This window comes from Fistularia commersonii, chromosome 35 (assembly GCF_037954325.1).
Source record: "Fistularia commersonii isolate RoL2024-O1a breed Wild chromosome 35, RoL_Fcom_v1.0, whole genome shotgun sequence".
Taxonomy (NCBI): domain Eukaryota; kingdom Metazoa; phylum Chordata; class Actinopteri; order Syngnathiformes; family Fistulariidae; genus Fistularia; species Fistularia commersonii.
In genome coordinates, this window is record NC_141318.1 from 1,297,740 (window position 1) to 1,323,800 (window position 26,061).

The 26,061-nt window shown below is 39.5% G+C and overlaps 1 protein-coding gene across 2 annotated transcripts in view; it reads left to right on the forward strand.

Moving 5' to 3' along the window:
- Positions 1-26,061, forward strand: part of sgcd (sarcoglycan, delta (dystrophin-associated glycoprotein)) — a 202,219-nt gene that overhangs the window by 145,059 nt on the left and 31,099 nt on the right. For both annotated transcript variants that reach the window (XM_086142134.1, XM_086142133.1), the window contains 3 exons: positions 13,258-13,359; positions 16,940-17,027; positions 18,289-18,408. In XM_086142134.1, the coding sequence (XP_085998260.1) occupies positions 13,258-13,359; positions 16,940-17,027; positions 18,289-18,408 (310 nt within the window). The remainder of the gene's footprint in view (positions 1-13,257; positions 13,360-16,939; positions 17,028-18,288; positions 18,409-26,061) is intronic.

The following is a 26,061-nucleotide window of genomic DNA, read 5'->3' on the forward strand; positions in this document are numbered from 1 at the left end:
CAGTAATGTGCAGGTTGGAGGCGGGGCTGGAGGCGGGGCCAGCAGTGTGCAGGTTGGGGGCGGGGCCAGCAGTATGCAAGTTGGAGGCGGGGCCAGCAGCGTGCAGGTTGGAGGCGGGGCCAGCAGAGCAGTGTGCATGTTGGAGGTGGGGTTGGAGGTGGGGCCAGAGTGTGCATGTTGGGGGCGGGGCCAGAAGTGTGCAGGTTGGAGGCGGGGCCAGAAGTGTGCAGGTTGGAGGCGGGGCCAGCAGCGTGCAGGTTGGAGGCGGGGCCAGCAGTGTGCAAGTTGGAGGTGGGGTTGGAGGCGGGGCCGGCAGTGTACATATTGGAGGCGGAGCTGGAGGCGGGGCCAGCAGTGTACATATTGGAGGCGGAGCTGGAGGCGGGGCCAGCAGTGTACATATTGAAGGCGGGGCTGGAGGCGGGGCCAGCAGTGTGCAGGTTGGAGGTGGGGCCAGCAGTGTGCAAGTTGGAGGCGGGGCCAGCAGTGTGCATGTTGGAGGCGGAGCTTGAGGCGGGGCCTGCAGCGTGCATGTTGCAGGCGTGGACGGGCCGGCGTCATGCGCCTGGTCTTTCCATTCCGGCCCGAATGGAAAGGAAACGCCGCAGCCTTTTTTCAAAACACATCAATATGAGCCGTCACGGCTCTGCAGAGATTGTTTTGTCTTTTTTTTCTCTCTCGCTCCCTCTGTCATCTGACGGAGGTACGTCGGCCATATTGATAACCTGGAGGCATACAAAGAACACACACACACACCTCCACCAGTGACCAGAAGAAGCAGTGATTAGCTATTTGATTGCACACACACCTCCACCTTCACCTCTTCCAGGATGTCAATAAGTCTCCTGGTGTTTCACTGGTGGAGAAACAACCTGGAGAGAGAAGATGAAGGTAGCAGAGATGATGATGATGATGATGATGATGATGATGATGATGATGATGATGATGATGATGATGGTCACCAGACTTTTTATCCCCTGAAGAATGAACCACCTGATCTTGTGATTGACAGGCAATCCTTTGATTGACAGGTGATCCTTTGATTGACAGGTGATCCTTTGATTGACAGGTGATGCTTTGATTGACAGGTGATCCTTTGATTGACAGGTGATCCTGTGATTGACAGGTGATCCTGTGATTGACAGGTGACCCTATCTGCCCTTTCCAGACCGGCGCATCTGGTTGCCACGGTGACCCGCCATCGGCAAAGTTTCCTAAAGTGGTAGAGAGCCGCAGTTTGTGTACTTTTTACTGTCGCCGAGGCGACGATGATGATCTCCTCCCTTTGAGGTAATCAGAGTACTCTGAGTATCGGCGAGTCCCGATGGCTCCGCCGCCGGGTGTAAATCAGAGCCCCGGCCGCCAAACGGCCCCCGGAGCGAGGATTGAACCGCCGTAAATCGATGAGGAGTCGGTCCCGCGCCGCCAGACGGCCCCGCCGGCCCCCTGATGGCCCCGTTAGCCCCCTCGCAGGCCCCCCCCCACGGCTAGCGGGCCCCCCCCGACAGCGAGGAGGGCGGCGCTGGTGCTTCAAAAAACACTACAAAGGAGAAAGAAACCCAAATCTGAACATGCGTGAAGAAAAGACCGATGGCCCGGTTTCATTCATTCATTCACTCATTCTTTTATTCATTCATTTGTTCATCATCTAAAATGCTTTTCCTGCACTCTGGGGTGTCATGTACCGTTGTTCACCCTTTCACAGGCATTATTTAGATATAAGTTCACTCATTCACGCATTATTTAGATACAAATTCACTCATTCACACATCAACTAGACAAAAATTAACTCATTCACATGCTATTTAGTCATGAATTCACTCATTCACGCGTCAACTAGACATAAATTCACTCGTTCCCGCATGATATAGTCATGAATACACTTATTCACACTCGTAAAATCACTCATTTATGCGTTATTTAGACATAAAATAACTCATTCACAAGTAATTTAGTAATGAATTCACTCATTCATGCTTCATCCAGGCATTAGTGCATCCTTGCATTAACAAGACATAAATTCACTCATTCATGCTTCATTTGAACATAAATTCACTCATTCACGCGTGATTTGGAGCCACACACTCATTCAGCCTCTCATTCACACCTGGTCCCGTCATTCATTCACTCATTCACATGTCGTACGGAGACGCGCAGCCTTCAGGCGTCCTCCAGTGGTTTATTCACACACACACACACACACACACACACACATACGCACACACAACCGTTCACCTCTGACTCACCCCGTCATCGGACGGCGCTGCAATAATCCTGCTCGGGGATGAGAATCCTAAAAGTTTGCAGAGGTGGAGGTGCTTCTTGCAGGAGTGTGTGGACGGTGGCCACGTCTGCGTGAAATTAGAAATACAGAACTCTTATTTTAATTTGTATTTATGTAGGTATATATTATTTTTATATTATGTGTTTATCGAATTGATTTTATATTTTGCTTTTTCTGGCGAGGGCGGGGGGGAGGTCAGCTCATCCACTGTGTGTCCTGATGTACCTTCGGGGTTCCTCTACATGTTCCCCTGCTCCTTTGATTGACAGCTGACAGTTTGATTGACAGCTGATAGTATGATTGACAGCTGAGTGTTTTGATCAACAGCTATTAGTGTGGTTGACAACTGACAGTGTGATTGACAGCTGGGCTCTTTGATGGACAGCTGAGCCCTTTGATTGACAGCTGACAGTATATGATTGACAGCTGGTTACTATGATTGACAGCCGAGCCCTTTGATTGACAGCTAACGTTGTGATTGACAGTAGAGCCCTTTGATTGACAGCTGATTGTGTGATTGACAGGTGACCAGCCCAGATTAAGCTCCGCCTCTTACCCTAATGGTAAAAATTTTCCAATTATTTCCTGTTTTTTTTTATTTTTTTAGTAAAAATTTTTAGATTTTTTTTTTTTTTTTAATCGTTTTTCATCGAGATTTAAATCAAGATTTTTTTCTTTTTTTTGTAGAACTTCCTGTGTACGCGGTGATTCGGCTCTTTAATCGATTCAGTATTATTATTATCATTATCACAGTGTGATTGAGCCGCTATTACAACTTCATTTTATCTTTTTAAATTTATCTTATTTATTTCATCCCTCTCGTAAATTTCAGCCACTTTAGTTCCCATTTTGACCAAAAAAAAAAAAAAAAAAAAAAGAAAAAAGTGAAGCTCTGGCTGTTTAATAAAGTTTTACTGTTCTTCTTAGAAGTTCTTCTTCTCCGTCCTCTGATTGATTTCTTCTCCGCAGCTCATCAACGTTTTTTTTTTTTTTTTTCTTTTTTATTCTTTCCTTTTCTTGCTTTCCGGTGCCAGCCAATCAGGAGGCGGCAGACAAATGGCACCGCCGGGTGTCGTACGCAGAAATTGATGTGGCCGCTCGTCCCGATCGGAAAAAAAAAAAAAAATCTGATTCTCATTGTCGGATTCAGATCTGCGTTCAGTGTGTGTGTGTGTGTGTGTGTGTGTGTGTGTGTGTGTGTGATGGTCCGACGGCTCAACATCCACCTCGTAACTCCAGCAATATTTCCTTAGCTTTTTCCGTCAAGAAGGATTTTAATGGATGAAAGTGGTTGGATTAAAACGGCGTCCTAATCAAGATCTGGATTAATTAATCAAATTAATTAATCCAAGTCTGGGTTAAGTAATCCAATTAATTAATCAAAGTCTAGATTCATTAATTGTGTGCTTCATTTCCATAGAAAGCATCTTCTTTCTGGGATCATCAATTTTTTTTTTGGGACCTGTGATTATTATTAAAAAAGAAAAATAAACAAAATGAGCACAAAGTTATTAAAATCATGCCGTAGAAGAGATAGGAACAACGCCAAATTTAATTAATTTTTTTTTCGGTCTCATATTTGTACCATGATTTTTTTATTTTTTTTTATTTCAAGAATTAAATTTTCAGCAATCTTTATATTTAAAAGAAATTGTATATAAAGGGATTTGTATTATTTATCATTAATATTATTATCATTATTATCACTATTCACATTATTATCATTTCTATTATTGCTGTTTTTTATATAGCAATAATGCCAAATGTAATGTAATGTAATAATGTAATGTAATGTAATATAGATATTAATATAATATTTAATAATATCAAAATTCTAATTCTGATTCTGAAATGTATATATGGTAAATATTGTATATATATATAAACATCAACATCGCCCCTGTAATCCCGTGGGATTAAAAAGCTCCAGGTACTCGAGTACTCCATAAAAGTACTCATGTGGGGATGATAAAAGTACCAAATATATAAATATATCAGCAGAAGTAAAAGTTCATGTCATCCAGTGTGATATATTCATTGTATATTTGTACTCAGTATTTATTATATAAACAGGCTGGATTAATTGCATTATATTATATGATATTATATTATATTATATTTATTTCCTGCTTCTTGTAAAGTACATTTTAATCCAACGGGTGTTTTCTTTTCAGGGAAATAAACGGGGGCTGTAAATAAAGCTGCCAAATAAATAAACTACAGCATTTCCCCTGAAATACGCCGGCGAGTTAAAGTACAAAGCGCCGCCGGACGAAAAGTACCTCCGCATTGTACTTAAATCAGAAGATTTACTTCGGTCGGAAGGCGTCCAGGTTGTGGAACCGCCGGGTTCAAACTCCACTCGGGTTCACTGGACTTTGGACTCGGAGATTGACTCGTCCTTGAGGTTCTTCGTCGTGGAACATCAGCACTTTCGGGGATTGAGGTGTCGAAGGTCCAGTTCAGTTCAGCTGGGATCTGTTTGGCTCAGTTCAGTTCAGTTGGGCTAAGTTTATTTCCATTCAACTGTTCAGTTCTGGTCAGTACAATTCAGCTGAGTTTATTTGCATTCAGTTCAGTTCTTTTCTATTCAGTTCAGTTCAGTTCAGTTCAGCTAAGTTCATTTCTATTCAGTTAAGTTCAGTTTAGTTCATTTCATTTCAGTTCAGTTCAACTAAGTTCTTTTACATTCAATTCAGTTCAGTTTAATTCAGTTCAGTTCATTTCAGTTCAGTTCAGATCAGTTCAGTTCAACTAAGTTCATTTCTTTTCCATTCAATTCAGTTTAGTTTAGTTCAGTTCAGTTCAGTTCAGTTCAGCTAAGTTCATTTCTTTTCAATTAAGTTCAGTTTAGTTCATTTCAGTTCAGTTCAGTTCAACTAAGTTCTTTTCCATTCAATTCAGTTCAGTTCAGTTCAGTTTAGTATAGTTCATCTCAGTTCAGTTCAGATCAGTTCAGTTCAACTAAGTTCATTTCCTTTCCATTCAATTCAGTTCAGTTCAATTAAGTTCTTTTCCATTCAGTTCAGTTCAGTTTAGTTTAGTTAATTTCAGTTCAGTCCAGTTCAGTTCAGTTCAACTATGTTCATTTCCATTCAATTCAGTTCAGTTTAGATATATCAGGTTCATTTCAGTTCAGTCCAGTTCAGTTCAGCTGATTTCAATTCCATATAATTCAGTTCAGTTCAGTTACGTTCATTTCCATTAAATTCAGTTCATTTCAGCTCATTTCAGTTTCATTTCATGAATGAAATGTCACCTCAGTTCAGTTTTAGATCATTTAATTTCAGTTCAGCTCAGGTCATTTCAATTCAGTTTATTTATTGCAGTAGATTTCACTTCAGTTGATCTAATTTCGGTTCAGCTCAGTTCAGTTTAGGTAAGTTCAATCCTTTTTTTCACAGTTCAGTTCGCTTCAGCTCACTTAAATTTCAGCTCAGGTCACTTCATTTTATTTATTTTAGTTCAGTTTACTTTATCTAATTTCAGTTAGGTTCAGTTCATTTCAGCTCAGTTCGTTTTTTTCAGTTCAGTTCAGTTTTAGATCATTTCATTTCAGTTCAGCTCAGTTTAATTCAGTTTAGCTCAGGTCATTTTATTTATTTTAGTTAACTTTATCTCATTTCAGCACAGTTCAGTTCATTTACTCTAACGTTCAACCGTTTCATTTCCTAGCAGAAATGCTATGTAGCACCAAATGCTACCAGCTATACTTCAACCAACTTAGCCGTTAGCTTAAAAACGTTCTGTCTTTGCTTCTTCGCTGTATTTCACATTCAATCCCAAGTTTAATTCTCACTGTCGACTTTAAATCTCATCTTTTTCGAGCATCTACCTCGGAAATTAGCGTGCGGCTAATAGCTGCTAAGCTACGAAGCCTATTTAGCAGAACAGAAGAAGAATCGTTTTTGCACCGCGGGTGAAAACTCTGAAACAGAGAGCACGATCCAGGAAGTGACCGGGGATGCGGCTAATTCATGCTAATTCATGCTAATTTATGCTAATGCCATGCCGACAGTAGACAGGAAGCGCGTCCTCGGGGCGGCGATGACCTCCATTCTGACCGCCGCGCTCGCCCAGTCGGCTAGCTATGGCGTCTTGGATGTTTTCTATTCTTTTCCGAGGGACTATTTTATGTGGCGGATGGATTCAACTTCAGGGACCGAAGGCCGGAACCCCCTCCCCCTTCTCCCCGTCATACTTTTGTTTACGAAGTGACTCCGATGTTTGTTTGTTTTTTATTTACCCGCTTACAAAGCAGACATCCGATTGCTAGCGCTCGGCTAATGAGGCGTCAGGTGGCTAACGCTGGAGATGAAACGGCGTCGACACTAATTGGACCCCGAAACATCAAGCGCTCCGGTTTTTGTTTTGCTTTTTTTTTTTTTCATAATTAGCGCTGACGGAGCGCCCTTGAGCAACGTCTGAGGGCTCACGCTCTTTTTTCAATGATTGATGATGCAATAAGCATGTATATTACATGCTTATCACATACCTAGCATGTTGTGCTACAACACCTTCTGAGATGATTGACAGCTGTCCCTTTGTTCAATAGCTGTCTCTTTGATTGACAGCTGATCCTGTGATTGACAGCTGACCCCTGTGATTGACAGCTGATCCTGTGATTGACAGCTGATCCTGTGATTGACAGCTGACCCTGTGATTGACAGCTGACCCCTGTGATTGACAGTTGTCTTATCAATTGACAGCTAACCTTGTCGATAGCTGTCCATTTGATTGACAGCTGATCCTGTGATTGACAGCTGACCCTGTGATTGACAGCTGATCCTGTGATTGACAGCTGACCCTGTGATTGACAGCTGATCCTGTGATTGACAGCTGACCCTGTGATTGACAGCTGATCCTGTGATTGACAGGTTTCTGCCCCTTATAGTTTTCAGCTCCACTCAATGCCCCCATTATAGTTTGAGAAGATCTGAAGAAGTCCAAGACGTCCACCCAAAAACTATATCTCAGCTTCTCAGCTCCAGCAGGTCCTCCTCCTCCTTCTTCTCCTCCAGGAGAGGTTTGCATCAGCTATCTTTGAAGTGACGTCGGACCGACGCGGCGCTTTTGGCCCCCGGAGGCTTTTCAGCACCGTTGCGTTCAAAGATGACATGAAGGTTCCCTGGAGGAACCTGCTAAATGATAACACCACCGACACCCGAGGGGTGGAGGTCTTTAGAGCAGGAGGGGAAGAACATCTGACGGATTAGCGGCGTGTTTTGAAGCCATTAAGATGAAAGGCTGGGATCCTTTTGGGACCGACAGTGATTGACAGGAGTCATACACACACTTTGTCAACACCCGGCACCTCTTCTTCAGTACCTTTTACCTCCTCTTCTTCAGTACCTTTTACCTCCACTTCTTCAGTACCTTTTACCTCCTCTTCTTCAGTACCTTTTACCTCCTCTTCTTCAGTACCTTTTACCTCCTCTTCTTCAGTACCTTTTACCTCAACTTCTTCAGTTCCTTTTACCTCCACTTCTTCGGTACCTTGTACTTCTACTTCTTCGGTACCTTATACCTCCACTTCTTCAGCCCCTGGTGCCGCCTCTGCTTTAACATCCGGTACCTCCACTTCTTCAGTACCTTGTGCCTCCACTTCTTCAACACCTGGTACCTCTACATCTTGAGTACCTTGTACCTCCACATCTTTAACATCCTGTACCTCCACTTCTTCAGTACCTTGTACCTTCACTTCTCCAACACCTGGTACCTCCACTTCTTTAAAACCTGATACCTCCAATTCTCCAGTCCCTGGTGACTCAGCTTCTTTAACACCTTGTACCTCCACTTCTTTAAGATCCAGTACCTCCTCATCTTCAGTACCTTCTGCCTTCACTTTTTTAACACCTGGTACCTCCACTTCCTCAGCCCCTTGTACCTCTACTTCTTCAACACCTGGTACCTCCACTTCTTTAACACCTGGTACCTCCACTTCTTCAGTGCCTGGTATCTCTACTTCTTTAAAACCTGATACCTCCAATTCTCTTGCCCCTGGTCACCCCACTTCTTCAACACTTGGTACTTCCAATTCTGCCGCCCCTGGTACCTCCACTTCTTTAACACCTGGTACCTCCACTTCTCCAGTACCTTGTACCTCTACTTCTTTAAAACCTGATACCTCCAATTCTCCAGCCTCTGGTGACTCCACTTCTTCAACACCTAGTACCTCCACTTCGTCAGCACCTTGTACCTTCACTCCTTAACATCCGGTACCTCCACTTCTTGATCACCTGGTACCTCCACTTCTTGATCACCTGGTACCTCCACTTCTTCGGTACCTTGTACCTTCACTCCTTAACATCCGGTACCTCCACTTCTTGATCACCTGGTACCTCCACTTCTTCAATACCTTGTGCCTTCACTTCTTGATCACCTGGTACCTCCACTTCTTCAGTACCTAGTACCTCTACTTCCTCAACACCTGGAACCTCCACTTTTTTAACATCCGGTACCTCCACTTCTTCAATACCTTGTGCCTTCACTTCTTCAACACCTGGTACTTCCAATTCTTCCGCCCCAGGTACCTCCACTTCTTCAGTACCTTGTACCTCTACTTCTTTAGCACCCGCTCTGGTGAGGCTCTGAGCGGGTCCAAGCCAAAGCTAAAACTTGGGTTCATCCTACCAGAGGCCACCAGAGAATATCGTCCTCTGGTTAAAACAAACCCAGCTGGAGCACCAGATGTTAGCATAGCTGCTAGCATGTTCCTCCTCCAGCTCAGCCTTTGTTTTTTTAATTCCATTTTTTCACATTTCTATATATTTTGCAAAAAAACGCTCATCGCTTGAGACACTTGATAATTTCCATATCGGCCAGGTGATCTCGGCATCGGCACAAGGGGTTGGAGGCGATGTGTGTGTGTGTGTGTGTGTGTGTGTGTGTGTGTGTGTCTTGCATCAGTTCTTGATATTAGTTGTTGCTGTTCGCAGCGTCGTCCCCTTGCTGGTGGTCGACTCCCCTCCGTTGTTGTTGTAACACGCTCTGCGGGAATGGATAAGTCTGTGTGTGTGTGTGTGTGTGTGTGTGTGTGTGTGTGTGTGTGTGTGTGTGTGTGTGTGTGTGTGTGAGGGATGCATGGCCACCAATGCCACAAGTGTTATTTCCAAACACAGGCATGTATTCCCTTCTCACACACTTCAGGGGAAAAAAAAAAAAGCAGGAAAGCACACACACACACACACACACACACACACACACACACACACACACACACACACGTGTGGTACAATAAATTCTCAATAACGATGAAACGAAGAGAGCGGAGCCAGAAACCCCGGCGTGAGCGAAGATCAATTTAGTCCTTGTTGCAGAGCGACTGCTGTGGAAGGAGAGCCAGACGAGGAGGGGGGGATTAAGGTGAAGAGTGTGTGTGTGTGTGTGTGTGTGTGTGTGTGTGTGTGTGTGTGTGTGTGTGTTGTCATATTTCCAAATGTCTTCCAACTGCAGGGATGGATGGAGTGAATGAGAGGGTGAATGTTTGAAGGTCTATGGAAGGAATGAATGGTTGCATGTTTATATTTTTTAAAAATGAATGAATAAATGAATTTAATAAGAAAAGGATGTATGTTTATATGATGTAAAAGAATGAATGGTTGCATGTTTATATGATATAAACAAAAGAATGAATAAATGAATGAATGAAATAATGAATACTTGTATGTTTATGTGATGTAAATAAACAAATGAATGGTTGTATGTAATATGATGTCACTAAATGAATAAATGAATGGTTGTATGTTTATATAATGTAAACAAGAGAATGAAAGGTTTTATGTTAATATAATGTCGACAAATGAATGAATGAATGGTTTTATGTGTTTAAGTTTAAAAAAAATGAATGAATGAATGGTTGCATCTTCTATGATGTAAATAAATGAATGAATGAATGAATGGTTGTATGTTTATATGATTAAATAAACAAATGAATGGCTGTATGTTAATATAATGTAAACAAATGAATGGATGGATGGTTGTTTATATGACATGGAAAAATGAGTGAATGGATGAATGAATGGTTGCATGTTTAAATTATTAAAAAATGAATGTATGTATGATTTTATGTTTACATGATGTAAACAAATGAACGGTTGAATGGTTGTATGTTTATATAACATGGATTTCATATTGAAGATCCACACCTGTTCGCTTGTCCGTTCATTCATTCGTTCATTCTTTCGATTGTCCCGTCGTTTATTTGTTCATTCCTTCGTCTGTTCGTCGATTCATTTATTCTTTCGCCTGCTGATTCGTACACTGTTAGTTCACTCATTTATTTTCATTTGTTCATTTCTTTCTTCCTCCCTTCGTTTATTTGGCCGTTCGTTCATTTGTCCATTTGTCAATTCGTTAGCTTGTTGATTCGTTCATTCATTCGTTCATCGTTTTTTCAGTCAGTCATGCTTTTTTTGTCTATTCGTCCATTTTCCTTCCTTCCGTTCATTCATTTGTTCGTTTGTTTGCCCGTTCGTCCATTCGTTTATGCTTTAACCCGCTGATTCGTTGATTATTTTGTTGATTCGTTTATCCTCATCTGTTTATTCTTTCGTTCAATTCTTTGTTCGTCCATTCGTCCCTTTATTAATTCTTTAACCTGTTGATTCGGTCATTTGGTCACGCATTCTTTTTTCTGTTCATCCGTTGGTCTTTCCGTTTATTTCATCCGTTTCAGTTCATTCCTTCAATTGTCTGTTCGTTCTTAATCTCACTGATTCGTTCATCGGTTCACTCATTCGTTTCAGTTCCCTTTTTCTTTAGTCCATTTGTTTGCCTGTTCGTCCATTCGTTTATGCTTTAATCCTCTGAGTCGTTCATTGTTTTGTTCATTCATTTATACTCATCTGTTTATTCTTTCGTTCATTTCTTTGTTTGTTCATTCGTCCATTTGTTAATTCTTTAACCTGTTGATTCGTTCATTGGGTCACGCTTTCCTTTTTCTCTTCGTCCGTTTATTTCATCCGTTTCAGTTCATTCCTTCGATTGTTGTTCTTCAGCTCGCTGATTCGTTCATCGGTTCGCTCATTCGTCCGTTTGTTTGTCTGTTCGTTCACTCGCTTTTTTTCGATCATTCGCTCATCCTGCGTTCAGTTGGGCGACGATTCATTAGTTCGTTCGATTCATTCTCTCTGTCCTTTTCCCATCGTTCACTCATCCATTTGTCGGTTCGTCTTGGCATCAGCCGCTAAATGCTACATGCTAATTACCCCAGTTTTTCGCCGTTAGCCGAAAGCGCGTCGACCGAAAACAGCCAGAAAAGAACCGGAGGGTCGCGTTCTGACCGACTTTGGAGGCGGGAGGAGCCGCCGCTCCCGCCAGACGGCGTTCCAGATGTCGGGAAGTGGAAGGAGAGGAAGTGCACTTTGTTCTGCACGCCAAGGAGACGCCTCATGATTATTTCAGCCGTAGCTCGTTAGCGCGCCTCGTCCCGGAGACGCCGTCCTGAGATTGACTCTACGGCTAATCTAGATAAATAATCCATGTAAATAATCCAGATAAATAATCTCCATGAACCGTTTTTTTTTTTTTTTTTAATCGTTTCGGCGTCCGGTGAGTTCAAATCCCCCTCGTAATCCTGGGATTGAAACAGGAAGTTACGTGAGATGACGTGACAGGAAATGACACGGGATGGAGTGAATTGTTTTTCAAAATAAAACAGGAAGTGGATAAAATCTGTTTAAAAACAAAACGTGACAAACATCGAAATAAAAGCGACAGTATTTTCAATTTCACCTTATAATTACCTTATATATACCTTATATACCTTATATACATGAGTACTGACATACTACCTCACATTCCTACTTAACTGACTATTTAAATATTAATATAATTTTTCTTTTAATTATTTCTTCATATTAATATTAATATTTATAATTAAATGTTTGTTTATATTTTCCCTTGTATTTTTTTTTTATTTTGGTACCCAGAGTCACCTTTAATTCAATGTAATTTAATTTAAATATACCCTTATATTGTCCCTTTTTTGGTTAAAAATCCCTTGTATTTTTTTGATTTTGGTACCCAGAGTCACTGTTTGATTTAGTTTTATTTTCTATTTTATCTATGTTTTTTTAAATTTACTTTAATTCATTTTAACGTCTTTTATTTTATTTTAATTTCTGTAATTTAATTTAATTTTATTTTTAACCATCTTTTTTTTCTACTTTATTTCATTATCTTATTATTTATTCTAATATTATTATAATTTTTATTATAATTTTTATCATCAGCCTCCTCCCCTTCGTCCTCTGCGTTTCCTTGTCGGAAAAGAAAGTATAGAAATAAAATGCGCGAACGCTCCCTCCTTCACGGGTCTTTACCTCCGCCGGTCCGTCTGAGATGGAGGGATCTGAGAAGATATTCAAGGAAACATCATAGATGTATATTTATGATAAATGTGTATTTATGAAGGAGATGCAGGTGCAGGTCGGTGGTCCTGAATCAAAACAGCAGATTCTCATCTTATCGCCGGCGCCGTGGCAACCGTTGCGCTTTTTGGTGAATTCCACATGAAATATTGGTTCGTTTTTAATTTTAAAATGTCAAAATATCCATTATTTTATTTCGTTTTTTTCATTTAATTTTGTTAAATTTTATTGATTTTTTTTTTTCCTTTTTTGAATATTTATTTTATTTTATTCCATTTATTTGTTTTATTTTATTTTTGTTTTATGTTTTATTTTGGCCTATTTATATGAAAATAAAAATTATGATTGTTATATATATATTTTTTTAATATATTTATTTGGTGAAAAGAAAACATCCATCTGTTCTCTGATTGGTTGTTGTGAGAATGTTCCAGGAAGTCCTCTGCTGTGTTTTTATTTGGGCGTTTGGGAGAGAAAACAAGCTAGCTAGCCAGTTAGCTTTCGTAAACGTCTCCCGCCGGGCTTCCTCCATCTCGCCTCCGTCGTCCCGGCGACGACCTTTGCCCTCTAACTCGGGTTTGTCTTTGTCGCCCCCTGCAGGACGGAATGGGCAACCTCAGAATAACGGAGAAGGGCCTGAAACTGGAGGGCGACTCCGAGTTCCTCCAACCCCTCTATGCCAAAGAAATCCAGTCCAAGCCGGTAAGTGACGTTCCTCACGGGTTCCTCACGGGTTCCTCAAGGGTTCCTCATGGGTTCCTCTCCTTCCAGCTGTGCCCATTTGAGCAGGTCCCTTAAAATAAGACATGGTGTTGACACACTGTTTCACACCAATTGCTTTTTTTCCCTCTATTTTATAGTAATATAATCCTTATCTTACCAGATGTGATCCTGGTGCTATTTTATTTTATTTTATTTTATTTTATTTTATTTTATTTTATTTTATTTTATTTTATTTTATTTCATTTTATTTTATTTTATTTTTTATCTTTTTTTCTATTTTATTTATTTTATTTTATGTTTTTGTATTTTATTTTATTTTGTTGTATTTTATTAAATTTTGTGGAAGATTTGAAGCTGCAAAAGATTTTTTTTATTTTCTTTAAAAGGGACTTATCTGAATTCATTCATTCATTCATTTTATCTTTTATTTATTTTATTTATTTTATTTTATGTTTTTGTATTTTATTTTATTTTGGTGTATTTTATTAAATTTTGTGGAAGATTTGAAGCTGCAAAAGATTTTTTTTTATTTTCTTTATAAGGGACGTATCTGAATTTTATTCATTCATTAATTCATTTTATCTTTTACTTATTTTATTTATTTATTTTATTTTATGTTTTTGTATTTTATTTTATTTTGTTGTATTTTTCTAAATTTTGTGGAAGATTTGAAGCTGAAAATTTTTTTTTTTTTTATTTTCTTGAAAACAGACCTATCAGAATTCATTCATTCATTCATTCATTTTATCTTTTATTTTCTTTGTTTTATTTTATTTTATTTCACAGCCCCAGTCTTCGAGTCCAGTTCTTTATTGACCGGGTCGCAGAATTTGTTCAAAGAAAAATGACTCAATTTCATTTTTTTTTTCAGTTCTTTAAGGTTTATTTTTTTCTGTAAATCTTTTGACATTTTTTTTATGAGTTTTTTGGATTTTATGAAACAATCTTCAAAAGCAAGAAATCCAGCGTTACAGTGTCGCTTAACCTGGACGGGTCGGCTGTCAATCAAAAGTTCAGCTGTCAATCACAGGATAAGCTGTCAATCAAAAGTTCAGCTGTCAATCAAAGTATCAGCTGTCAATCACAGGATAAACTGTCAATCATAAGGTCAAATCAAAGGTTCAGCTGTCAATCAAAAGTTCAGCTGCCAATCAAAGATTCAGCTGTCAATCAAAGGTCCAGCTGTCAATCAAAGCGTCCCACCGACTGGACCAGGGATGAGAACCTGGAACGTTCTTCATGTTTGGTTGGAGTTCCAGCGACTGTTTTTGGCCTGTAAGAGAACGACGGAGAACCTGGAGAACCCAGGCAGGAGAACATGGATCTCCTGGAAGCTACTGATGGACCAGGATTCTAACCATCCAAGAGGAAGAACCTAGAGAGAAGAACCTGGAGAGAACCTAGGAGAACATATGGAGAACCCAGGCGGTGGAACCTGGAGAACGCCCAGGAAGGAGAGAACCTTGGAGAACCTGGAGATAACCAAGACAGAAGAACGTGAAGAGAACATGAACGACCCGCTGGACCTCAAGTAGAACCTGGAACCTTCTTCCCTTTTTGGTTGGAAGGTGAAGAACCAGGCAGGAGAACCTGGAGGTTCCACAGCAAACCTTCTGACCTCCATCTGCTTCACCGGCTCGCTCTGCTTACCGAGGGAACCTCTGTAGGTTTATAGAGCCGTAATGTTATCAGCAACACACACACACACACACACACACACACACACACACAGGCGCAGTGTATCCCCTCCACGGCACAATGCCGAGGACGTTATCTCTAATTAAGTAGTTGACTGAGGCGTGAAGATGTGTGTGTGTGTGTGTGTGTGTGTGTGTGTGTGTGTGTGTGTGTGTGTGTCATTGTTGCGGTACGTTATTGTCTAATGGGCTCGACAATTTCGATTTTTTTTTTTTTTAATTAAATTTTTAAATTTAAATTTTTTTTAATTAAATTTTTTTAAATCATTTATTTCAGTTTTATTTAAAAATAATAAAATTAAAAAAAAAACACTAAAACACAATCATTTAAAATGAAATTGAAAATTAAATTTTCTGAGAATTTGCCCCTCCTGCCAAACAAAATCACTAAAATATGAAAATACTAACTTTCTTAAATAAAAAAAAAGAATTTGACCAGAAAATAACTTTCTCCAAAAATGTTATTTTCGCTTCATTTCTTAACAAAATGAAATCAAATATTTTTATGAATGAATTTGACCTCCAAGAAGCGCCAGACACGAGAATTCTCCAAAAAAAGAAAACTTTTTTAAAATGTCTTAACAAATGAAACCGGAGGAAAGAATGTGATTGATAAATTTCATGAATAAATAAATGAATTCATAAATTTTAACACAAAGGGACTTTTTTACTTTCAAGATCCGCTGGATCAGAATTTTTTTTTTTTTTTTTTTATTTCTTAACCAACAACTAAGGAAAGAATCTGATTAATCATTTTCAGGAATGAATTTATGAAGTTTATCAGAACTTTATTGGTCTGAAAATTCTCACTTTTATTTATTTTTACTTCTGAAACAATGGAAGAAATAATGCGATTTATCATTTTTATGAATGAATGAATGAATCCGACCAGAAATGACATTTTCTATTTCCAAGAATTGCCGGGTCTGAAATTCTAACTTTCTTTTTATTTCTTAACCAATGACAACGGAGGAAAGAATGTGATTGATAATTTTATAAATGAGTGAATGAATGAATCTATAAAATCACAAAGGGACTTTTTTACTTTCCAGGGTCTGAAAATTCCCCTTTCTTCTTTTTTAAACTTCTGAAACAATGGAAGAAATTATGCGCTTGATCTTTTTTATGAATGAATGAATTCAACCAGAAAGGAACTTTTCTATTTCCAAAAATTTCAAGATTTGAAATGCTCACTTTTTTTTTCTTAACCAATGACAACGTAGGAACAAATGTGATTGATAATCTTTATAAATGAGTGAATAAATGAATGTATGAAAGAACAAATGAATGTTCTTTCATGTAGTAATATGATTGATCATTTTTATGAATGAATGAATGAATGAATTTGACCGGAAAGGAACTTTTCAGGGTCTGAACATTCTGACGTTTTTTTTAAATTCTGAAACAATGGAAGAAATAATGTGATTGACAATTTTCATGAATGAATGAATGAATGAATGAAAGAAAGAACAAATGAATGTTCTTTCATGTAATGATACGATTGATCATTTTTATGAATGAATGAATGAATGTTCTTTCGTGTAATAATATGATTGATCATTTTTATGAATGAACTTGACCAGATGGGAACTTTTCAGGGTCTGAAGATTCTCTTTAAAAAAAATTTTTACTTCTAAAACAACGGAAGAAATAATGGGATTGATCATTTTTATGAATGAATGAATGAATGAATGAATGAATGAATTTGACCGGAAAGGAATTTTTCAGAGTCTGAGCATTCACATTTTTTTTTAATTTCTGAAACAATGCAAGACATACTGTGATTGACAATCTTTATGAATGAATGAATGAATGAATCTAAAAGGTGTAAGATCTGACGCCGTCCGTCCGTCCGTCCTCAGGGCCGCCCGCTCTTCCTGCAGTCGTCCAGAAATGTGTCCGTCAACATCGTCAACAGCAACAACCAGCTGCTCACACAACTGGTCACAGGTACAACACACACACACACACACACACACACACACACGTGCACAGCCGCGACTGACGACACTGCCTGCAACCGCGGTAACGTGTCGGTGACGGTAGTGAAGGAGGGGGTTTAAACCATTTAAACCAGGGAAAATGTATTAAAATGAAAATGAGAGGGTAAAAAAAAAAAAAAAAAGGATTCTATTTTTATTATTGTTTGGTTGAAAGAAGGAAAAAAAGGAAGTTAAAGTATTATTTATTCGCATTATTTTTTTTTATTTATTTATTTTTTTTCAGATGGAGTGATATTAATTTGGGAAATAATCAAATTTATCACATGAATGTGGCTTAAAGAGTATTTTTCATTGATTTATCGATTTCTTTTAAGTTAGCCGCTAATGTTAGCATTAGCACCCAAAGTGGTCCTGCGCAGTGGCGGGAAGGTTTAAGAGGCAGGAACGGGCTGAAACACACACACACACTCACACACACACACACACACACACACACACTTTCAGGAGTCATTACCTCATTGTCATGATTAAATTTTATTACATCATCCCTTTCCCGCCGCCGCAGGGAAACGGTCCAGCCCAGGAACCCCCCCCCACCTGACACACACACACACACACACACACACACACACACACACACACACCTTCCGTCACACTCGGATAGAGTCGCAGACTCCGGTGACTCGTCTCTTAAGTTTAAAAAGTTGGCTGACATTTAGCTTTTGGTGGGGGGATGAAGAGGAAGATTTATTCAGCCAATTTTCTTGACACAATTTTTATTTTATTTTTTTTAATTTTTTATCTTTTTTTGAACAACTTTTGCAGGTTGAGTGATAGTAATTCAGAAAATAATTAAATTCAATTCCTCACATTTTTATTGATTCATTTTTTTTTATTTTTATTTTTTTTATTTTTTTTTTTAGTTAGCCGCTAATGTTAGCATAATGTTAGCCCGAAGTCCTACCCGGAGTGTGTGATGCGGTGTGTGTTCACCGTCGAGCCAAGATGGAGGTGGACAGAACCCACTATGGAACCTGTCAATCAAAACCTCCGTAGGAATATTTTTGTTCTTTAGGACGGAAGTTCTATTTTCCTATTTTCCCCCGGTGACATTGAACGCCACGTTAGCCGTTGTTTTTCAGCGTCGGAAAAAAATTAAGTTGACGTCGCCTCTGAGCGCGCTCAGTCCGTTCCTCTTAAATTGAGGATGCTCTGTGTGTGTGTGTGTGTGTGTGTGTGTGTGTGTGTGTGTGCTGCTTCCCTTCCAGGATCCAATGGGTTCAAAGCGCGCGGCAAGATGTTCGAGGTGAAGTCCTCCTCCGGGAAGCTGCTCTTCTCGGCCGACGAGTCGGAGGTGGTGGTCGGCGCCGAGCGTCTCCGTGTGATGGGTGAGTGGAGAACAAGCGGAGAACGTTCCGGAGAGGAACCCTCCGAGGAGGGATGTCCTGCTAGCTCAGCGCTTAGGAACGTGTGAATGTTAGCTCGTGATGTTTCCTCGTGGACCAGAAGGTGGAGAACCAGGGTTCTAACGCCTCGGGTTCTCAAGGTTCTCGTTTCTGGTGACGAGAACGTCAACATGGATGTGTTGTAAAAAAAAGAGTGGACTAAGCCGTCTCTGCTAATGCTAATGCTAATGCTAACGGCTGAGGGGTGTGAAACCTGTGAGTTGTAAACGCAGGATTTATCCTGTCGTTTTCACTCAGTCATTCACTTATCTATCTATTTATCTCACTTGCTAGCTAGATCGCTAGCTAGCTAGGCAACCATCCATCCATCCATCCATCTATCTATCTATCTATCTATCTATCTATCTATCTATCTATCTATCTATCTATGTTTTGGTAGGCTAGCTAAGTAGCTAACTTGCTATCTATCTATCTATCCATCCATCTATCTATCTATCTATCTATCTATCTATCTATCTATCTATCTATCTATCTATCTATCTATCTATCTATCTATGTTTTGGTAGGCTAGCTAAGCAGCTAACTTGCTATCTATCTATCTATCTGTCTGTCTATCTATCTAACTATCTATCTATCTATCTGACCATCTTGCTAGCTAGCATGCTAACATATACATATAGCAGCAAAGCTAGCGGCGGTTTAGCCTGTGTTTTCTAATGTCTTCCTCAGCGCTCGCCGTTGCTGCTTCCCCTGTTGGTTGTGTGAGCCAATCAGAATCCCCCTCCCCCTCCCCGCCGGTCGCCAGCCGTCTCACCGTCACTTCCTCCCGCCGATAAAACGCGTAATTGCGTCCCGAGTGTAACTTTAACCGTAGCGGCCGAGGTCATTGGAAATCTATGATGGCGCCCGCCGTCGGCATGGTAATGGCCCTGGGAGGCGTTTGCAGTCCGGTCAGGCCCGCGGCGCCCGCCAACGCCGCCGCCGCCGCCGCCGCCGCCGCCGCAGACGGACGATAATGGAAAGCCCAAACACAGCCGGCGACGATGAACAGGGTCAAATTATCGCCGCCGTTGTTTTGTTTCCGGCGGCGCTGGCAGACGGCCTCCGAGACGGGGATCCCGAATTCGCCCGGAGGCTTCGGCGTCAGATGGAAGCGCCGTCTGTCCGTTTCCACGGGAACGTCGACGCGTCCGTCCTCGCCAGATGCCGGGATGTCGGATTTTCGGGGAGAGGTCATGTGACCCGGCGGCGGACGAAAACAGAGGAGCTCATCTATTTTTTTCTACTGTTTTGATTTTTTTTTAATCTAAATTTAAAAAAATTTAAATACAAATTGAATGAATGAGTCAATAATAACATCATAGATTTTGTTGACCTTCTTTATAATAATATACATATATGTGATATTGAATAATTCATTCATTCATTTATTCAGTTTGTGTTTTAAATGTTTACATTTTTCCTGGTGGTTTCTTTTCCCTGCTCTCATTTCCCCCTTATTTTTGACAGAAATAATAAATTGAAAAAAAAAAAAAAATTAAAACTCTAGAAGAAATAACAAATAGATGAATTTATTTATTTACTTCGGCTCCAGTCATTGGCTGACGTGATTGAAGGGGCGGAACCAGAGGGGGCGGGGCTAGCAGCTCGCCAGCTCCAGTCTGCTAATGCTAATATTGCTAATCCTTAAAGCAGCAAGACTAGAATTAGCATTAGCCAATAATATTAGCTAATGCTAATACTACTATTACTGATAATAATACTATAAAAAAATAATGATAATGAAGAGATGAATTTATTTATTTACTTCGGCTCCAGTCATTGGCTGACGTGATTGAAGGGGCGGAACCAGAGGGGGCGGGGCTAGCAGCTCGCCAGCTCCAGTCTGCTAATGCTAATATTGCTAATCCTTATAGCAGCAAGACTAGAATTAGCATTTGCCAATAATATTAGCGAATGCTAATACTACCATTACTGATAATAATACTATAAAAAAAATAGTAATATAGAAACAATTATACATTTTTTTGATAATATTATCATACCAGCAATATTTTAATATTAATTAAATATCAATTATTACTAATAATAATACGAGCCAGCAGCTTCAATGACAGAGCCTAGTTTTTCAGTCATTCTTCTATTGTGTGTGTGTGTGTGTGTGTGTCAGGGACGCCAAAATGACTTTTTTTTTTTTTTCCCTCCCTCGTCTCCCTTGTCTTTCCTCCCTTTTTTCTCCCCATAATTATAATTAAACTCCTTTCATTTCCCTCAATTACGTCCCATTGACTCGGAGCGGCCGATCGTCGCAGGAACAGCAGGGATGGTTTAAAAGTGTGGGAGATATCGGGGGGTATTTTGGGGGTAACTGGGATCCCCCCCTTACCCTCCGCCTTCGGAAGGAGATTTATTATCATCCGTCCGTCCTTTTTGATGCTCCCACAATGAAGGAAGCGCTTCTTGTCCTTCAGGGCCAATCAAGGACGGCGGCGCAGAAGGGATGATATTTATATACGTTTCATTTGATTAAATTTCCGGCTCCATTCAATCGAAGCACGTCCCGCTTTTCTTTCTTTTTTTTTTTCTTTCTTTTTTTTTTTTATCCCCCGCCGCCGCTCGGGTTTGATATCGTGACCCGACGACCGGATCACGTTCATCTCCTACAGCGGATTCTTAAGGGGACGTGAAAGGAAAGCACTGGAATTAACCTTTAAAAATCTCGATAATAGGATTTACTGGAATTGAATTAATTCAATTCCATTTCATCATTAGTGATTTTATTTTATTTGAATTTATTTTAGTTTATGTACGCTTGTGTAGTTTATTATGAGCATACAAGTACAAGTGCAAATGTGAGGATATAATTTAATCGAATTGAATTCAAATTAATTTAATTTAATTCAATTTAATCAATGGTTGTTTTATTTTATTTTAGTTTAGTTTATTTTAGTTTGTGTAGTTTATTTTGAGCATACAAGTACCAAGAAGCTCTAGGGTCACGTTGGCCCCCAGCCCAGGAAGACGCCAGTACAAGTGCAAATGTGAAGATATAATTTAATCTAATTGAATTCATATTAATTTAATTCAATTCAATTTAATCAATGGTTGTTTTACTTTATTTCAGTTTATTTTATTCCATTTTAGTTCAGTTTAGTTTAGTTTAGTTTAGTTTTTTTTGAGCATACAAGTACCAAGAAGCTCTGGGGTCACGTTGGCCCCCGGCTCAGAAAGACGTCAATTCAGATGCAAATGTGAAAATATAATTTAATCGATTTGAATTCAAATTAATTTAATCTAGTTCAATTTCATCAATGATTATTTTATTCTAGTTTGATTTAGTTTAGTTTAGTTTTTTTTTTTTGAGCATACAAGTACCAAGAAGCTCTTGGGTAACATGTTGGCCCCCGGCTCAGACAGACATCATAAAGATGCGTGAAAAAGTCTGGAAAAAGTATTTTAATTTTCCTCAATTCATCAATTATTATTTGACTTTATTTTGGTTTGGTTTAGATTTATTTGTTTTTGAGCACTCGAGTACCAAGACGCTCTGGGGTCACGTTGGCCCCCGGCTCAGACAGACATCAGTTCAGATGCAAATGTGAAAATATAATTTAATCAAATTAAATTCAAATTAATTAAGTCTAATTGAATTTCATCAATGACTATTTTATTTTATCTTAGTTCAGTTTAGTTTAGTTTAGTTGTTTTTTTTGAGCATACAAGTACCAAGAAGCTCGGGTCACATGAGGGCCTAAGACAGACTCAGATGGGGGAAAAAGTCTAGAAAATGTCATTTAATTTAATTCAATTTCATCATTAATTATTTATTGAATTTTAGTTTAGTTTGGTTTAGTTTAGTTTAGTTTAGTTTAGTTTAGTTTAGTTTAGTTTTTGAGCATACAAGTACCAAGAATCTCTGGTGTCTCATGTTGGCCCCCGACTAAGAGAGACATCATAAAGATGCGTGAAAAAGTCTCAAAAATGTAATTGACTCAAATTTAATTCTGATTAATTAATTTTATTTCAATTTCATCAGTAATCATTTTATTTTAGTTTAGTTTACTTTTTTTTTTTGAGCATACAAGTACCAAGAAGCTCTTGGTTATATGTTGGCCCCCAGCTAAGACAGACATCAATTCAGATGTGGGAAAAAGTCTCTAAAATTTGATTTAATTTAATTCAATTTCATCAGTAATTATTTATTCTATTTAATTTAATTTAATTTTATTTTAGTTTTTTTTTTTTGAGCATACAAGTACCAAGAAGCTCTGGTGTCTCATGTTGGCCCCCAGCTAAGACAGACATCAATTCAGATGTGGGAAAAAGTCTCTAAAATTTGATTTAATTTAATTCAATTTCATCAGTAATTATTTATTCTATTTAATTTAATTTAATTTTATTTTAGTTTTTTTTTTTTGAGCATACAAGTACCAAGAATCTCTGGTGTCTCATGTTGGCCCCCGGCTAAGACGGACGCCAGTTCAGATGCGGGAAAAGTTCTGTATGTGTGTGTGTGTGTGTGTGTGTGTGTGTGTGTGTGGAGGGAAGGCAAAGAGTGAAACTTCTAGACGTTAATTAGACGTTTTGTCCGTCGGCGGCGAAGTTGGCGGATTACTTGGCGGCAGCTTTGATCTGGGTTTTCTGTCCCCAGGCTCTGATTGGTCCTTTTTTTGGGGGGTGGAGGTGGTGATGGTGGACCTGGTTCTCCTCCCTGGGTTCTCTCCAGGTTCTCCATCTTCCTTCTAAATACTAGAAATAAGAGGGTGTTTGGTTGGATTTGCTGCCCTGTGATTGACAGGTGATTAAGCCCCGCCTCCACCCTTGTGAGCAAGACAAGCGTTAAAGATAACGAGTGACTCCAAACTTTGGGGTTCTCATCTGGAGGTTTTCTCCAGGTCGTCCCTTTATGGACCCTCCAAACTACCCTACTCGTTTACTCGTCCCGAGCTGTGGACGCCGTTAAGCCGTAAAAGACCGTAAAAGCCGCCCTGGCGTTCCCGGCCCGGGTGACGTCACGACGTATTTATGGGCAGCGGACGCCAATATTTCACGGCTGCGGAATCGCTTATGTGGAGGCGCGGTAGCGGACGCCGTCGTCAAACCGAGTCCGATGTTTATTGACTACCGACGACCTTTTATGGCAGCGCAGAGAGTCGGGCATCTTTACTTGAGCTCGGGTTGGACCCCGACCTGAGGTTTTCCAGTCTGCTAATGCTATTATTGCTAATTTTTGTAGTTGCAGGAGTAGTATTAGCATTAGCGTGATAATGACAACCTTAAGGTATAACTAATGCTAATACTACTACTAGCTAAAACTAATGCTATTAATACTAATGCTAATACTACTGCTAGCTAATACTAATGCTATTAATACTAATGCTAATACTACTACTAGCTAATACTAATGCTATTAATACTAATGCTAATACTATTACTAGCTAATACTAATGCTATTCATACTAGCGCTAATACTACTACTAGCTAATAATAATGCTATTAATACTAATGCTAATACCATTACTAGCTAATACTAATGCTATTAATACTAGCGCTAATACTACTACTAGCTAATACTAATGCTATTAATACTAATGCTAATACTATTACTAGCTAATACTAATGCTATTAATACTAGCGCTAATACTACTAGCTAATACTAATGGTATTACTACTAATGCTAATACTATTACTAGCTAATACTAATGTTATTAATACTGGCGCTAATACTACTACTAGCTAATACTAATGCTATTAATACTAATGCTAATACTATTACTAGCTAATACTAATGCTATTAATACTAGCGCTAATACTACTACTAGCTAATACTAATGCTATTAATACTAATGCTAATACTACTACTAATACTACTATTACTGATAATTATAACAACAATAATAGTAATACTAATAATGTAGTGATAATTATAATATTTTACATATTATAAAAACAGCAACAATGATATTTGAATAGTATTAACAATTTATTATAATTGATAGGAAAAACTCTTATAATAATTATTATAATTAATGTTATTCAGTATTAACTAATAAATGGGCATTTACATATTTTAGTATATACATTATTTTATATTGTTTTATTTAATTTATTCATTCATTATCTCCCAGTGCCACGGTGGCGCTGAAGGCGATACCGATTTTACGACGGTGCTGCACACAAGAAGTTTAGGGAAGCCGTTAGCGGGAATGGCGGCTCCGCGTTTCTTCTCAAAGTCGGTTTTTCGTGGGCGACAGGAAGTGGGGGTCCAGTCGGTCGCAGAGGAGCATAATGCGCTACGTCTTTATCCCCTAAGACCTAATGGGCCATCTGCAAAGGGTGGGGCGGCGCCGTTAGCGCTAATGTAGGCATAACATCCGGCACCCAAGCATAACTGACAGCCATGATGGCGTTCCTTCAGCGCTAATGGCGCTCTCCAAAGGGTGACTTTCAAAGCCGCCTCGGAGTTTAGAAGAAAAAAAAATAATAAATTAAAAATAGAAGAGTCCTTTTTTTAGCTCAGCTAAGGTCAAACCATAGCCGGGCCGTCATGGCAACTGAGAGAGCGCAAATCCCCCCTCGCTAGCTGCTAGCGCATTTGGGTAGAAAGAAAAAAGGTGACGTAATTACATCGGTAGGCGCCGAAGATCGAAAGCCGTGGCGAGAAACCCGATCGGCGAGTGTCCCAGGTGTTGATTGACGCCACCCTGATTCCCTTCACCCCCCGCACGGGTCTGGAACAGCTGCTGCGCCGCTGATTAATGCGCAAACACGATTACGGCGGCGCCGCGTCCCGCCCACGTGTGTTCTGTTTGTCAGGATGGATGTTTTGTTTTTAAAAATCCAGTCACGATGGCCGCCGGCTAGGTTTTCTTAAAGTCTGAATCGCCTTCCGTTAGCTAGTTTCACATCAAACATGCTAACTGTAATCTCTTGTAAGGCAAATCCACATACCAGATGAAGTGAGGCTACGCTAGGCTAGGTGTCTTACAGAAAAAAAAAAACATAAAATCAACATTTTACAATTACATCGTAAATCCACTAGTTACTGGTTGTTGCTGAATTAGCATGGGAGCCAAACTGAAGGGCAAAAAGTTTCCACTAATAGCTAACGAAGTCGCCTTCCTTTAGCTAGTAGCGTCAAATTTGAACTCATTTCACATCAAACATGCTAACCGTAATCTCTGGTAAGGCAAATCCACATACCAGATGAAGTGAGGCTACGCTAGGCTAGGTGTCTTACAGAAGAAAACAACATAAAATCAACACTTAAATCCATTGGTTCCTGGTTGTTGCTGAATTAGCATGGGAGCATAGCTGAAGGGCAAAAAGTTTCCACTACTAGCTAACGGAGTCGCCTTCCGTTAGCTAGTAGCATCAAATTTGAACTCATTTCACGTCAAACATGATAACTGTAATCTCTGGCAAAGCAAAAACACATACCAGATGAAGCGCGGCAACGCTAGGCTAGGTGCCTAACGGAAAAAACAACATAAAATCAACTTTTAATAATCAAATCGTAAATCCAAAAGTTCCTGGATGTTGCTGACTTAGCATGGGAGCATAGCTGAAGGGCTAAAAGTTTCCACTACAAGCTAACGGCATTGCCTTCCGTTAGCTAGTAATTTGACTTCACTT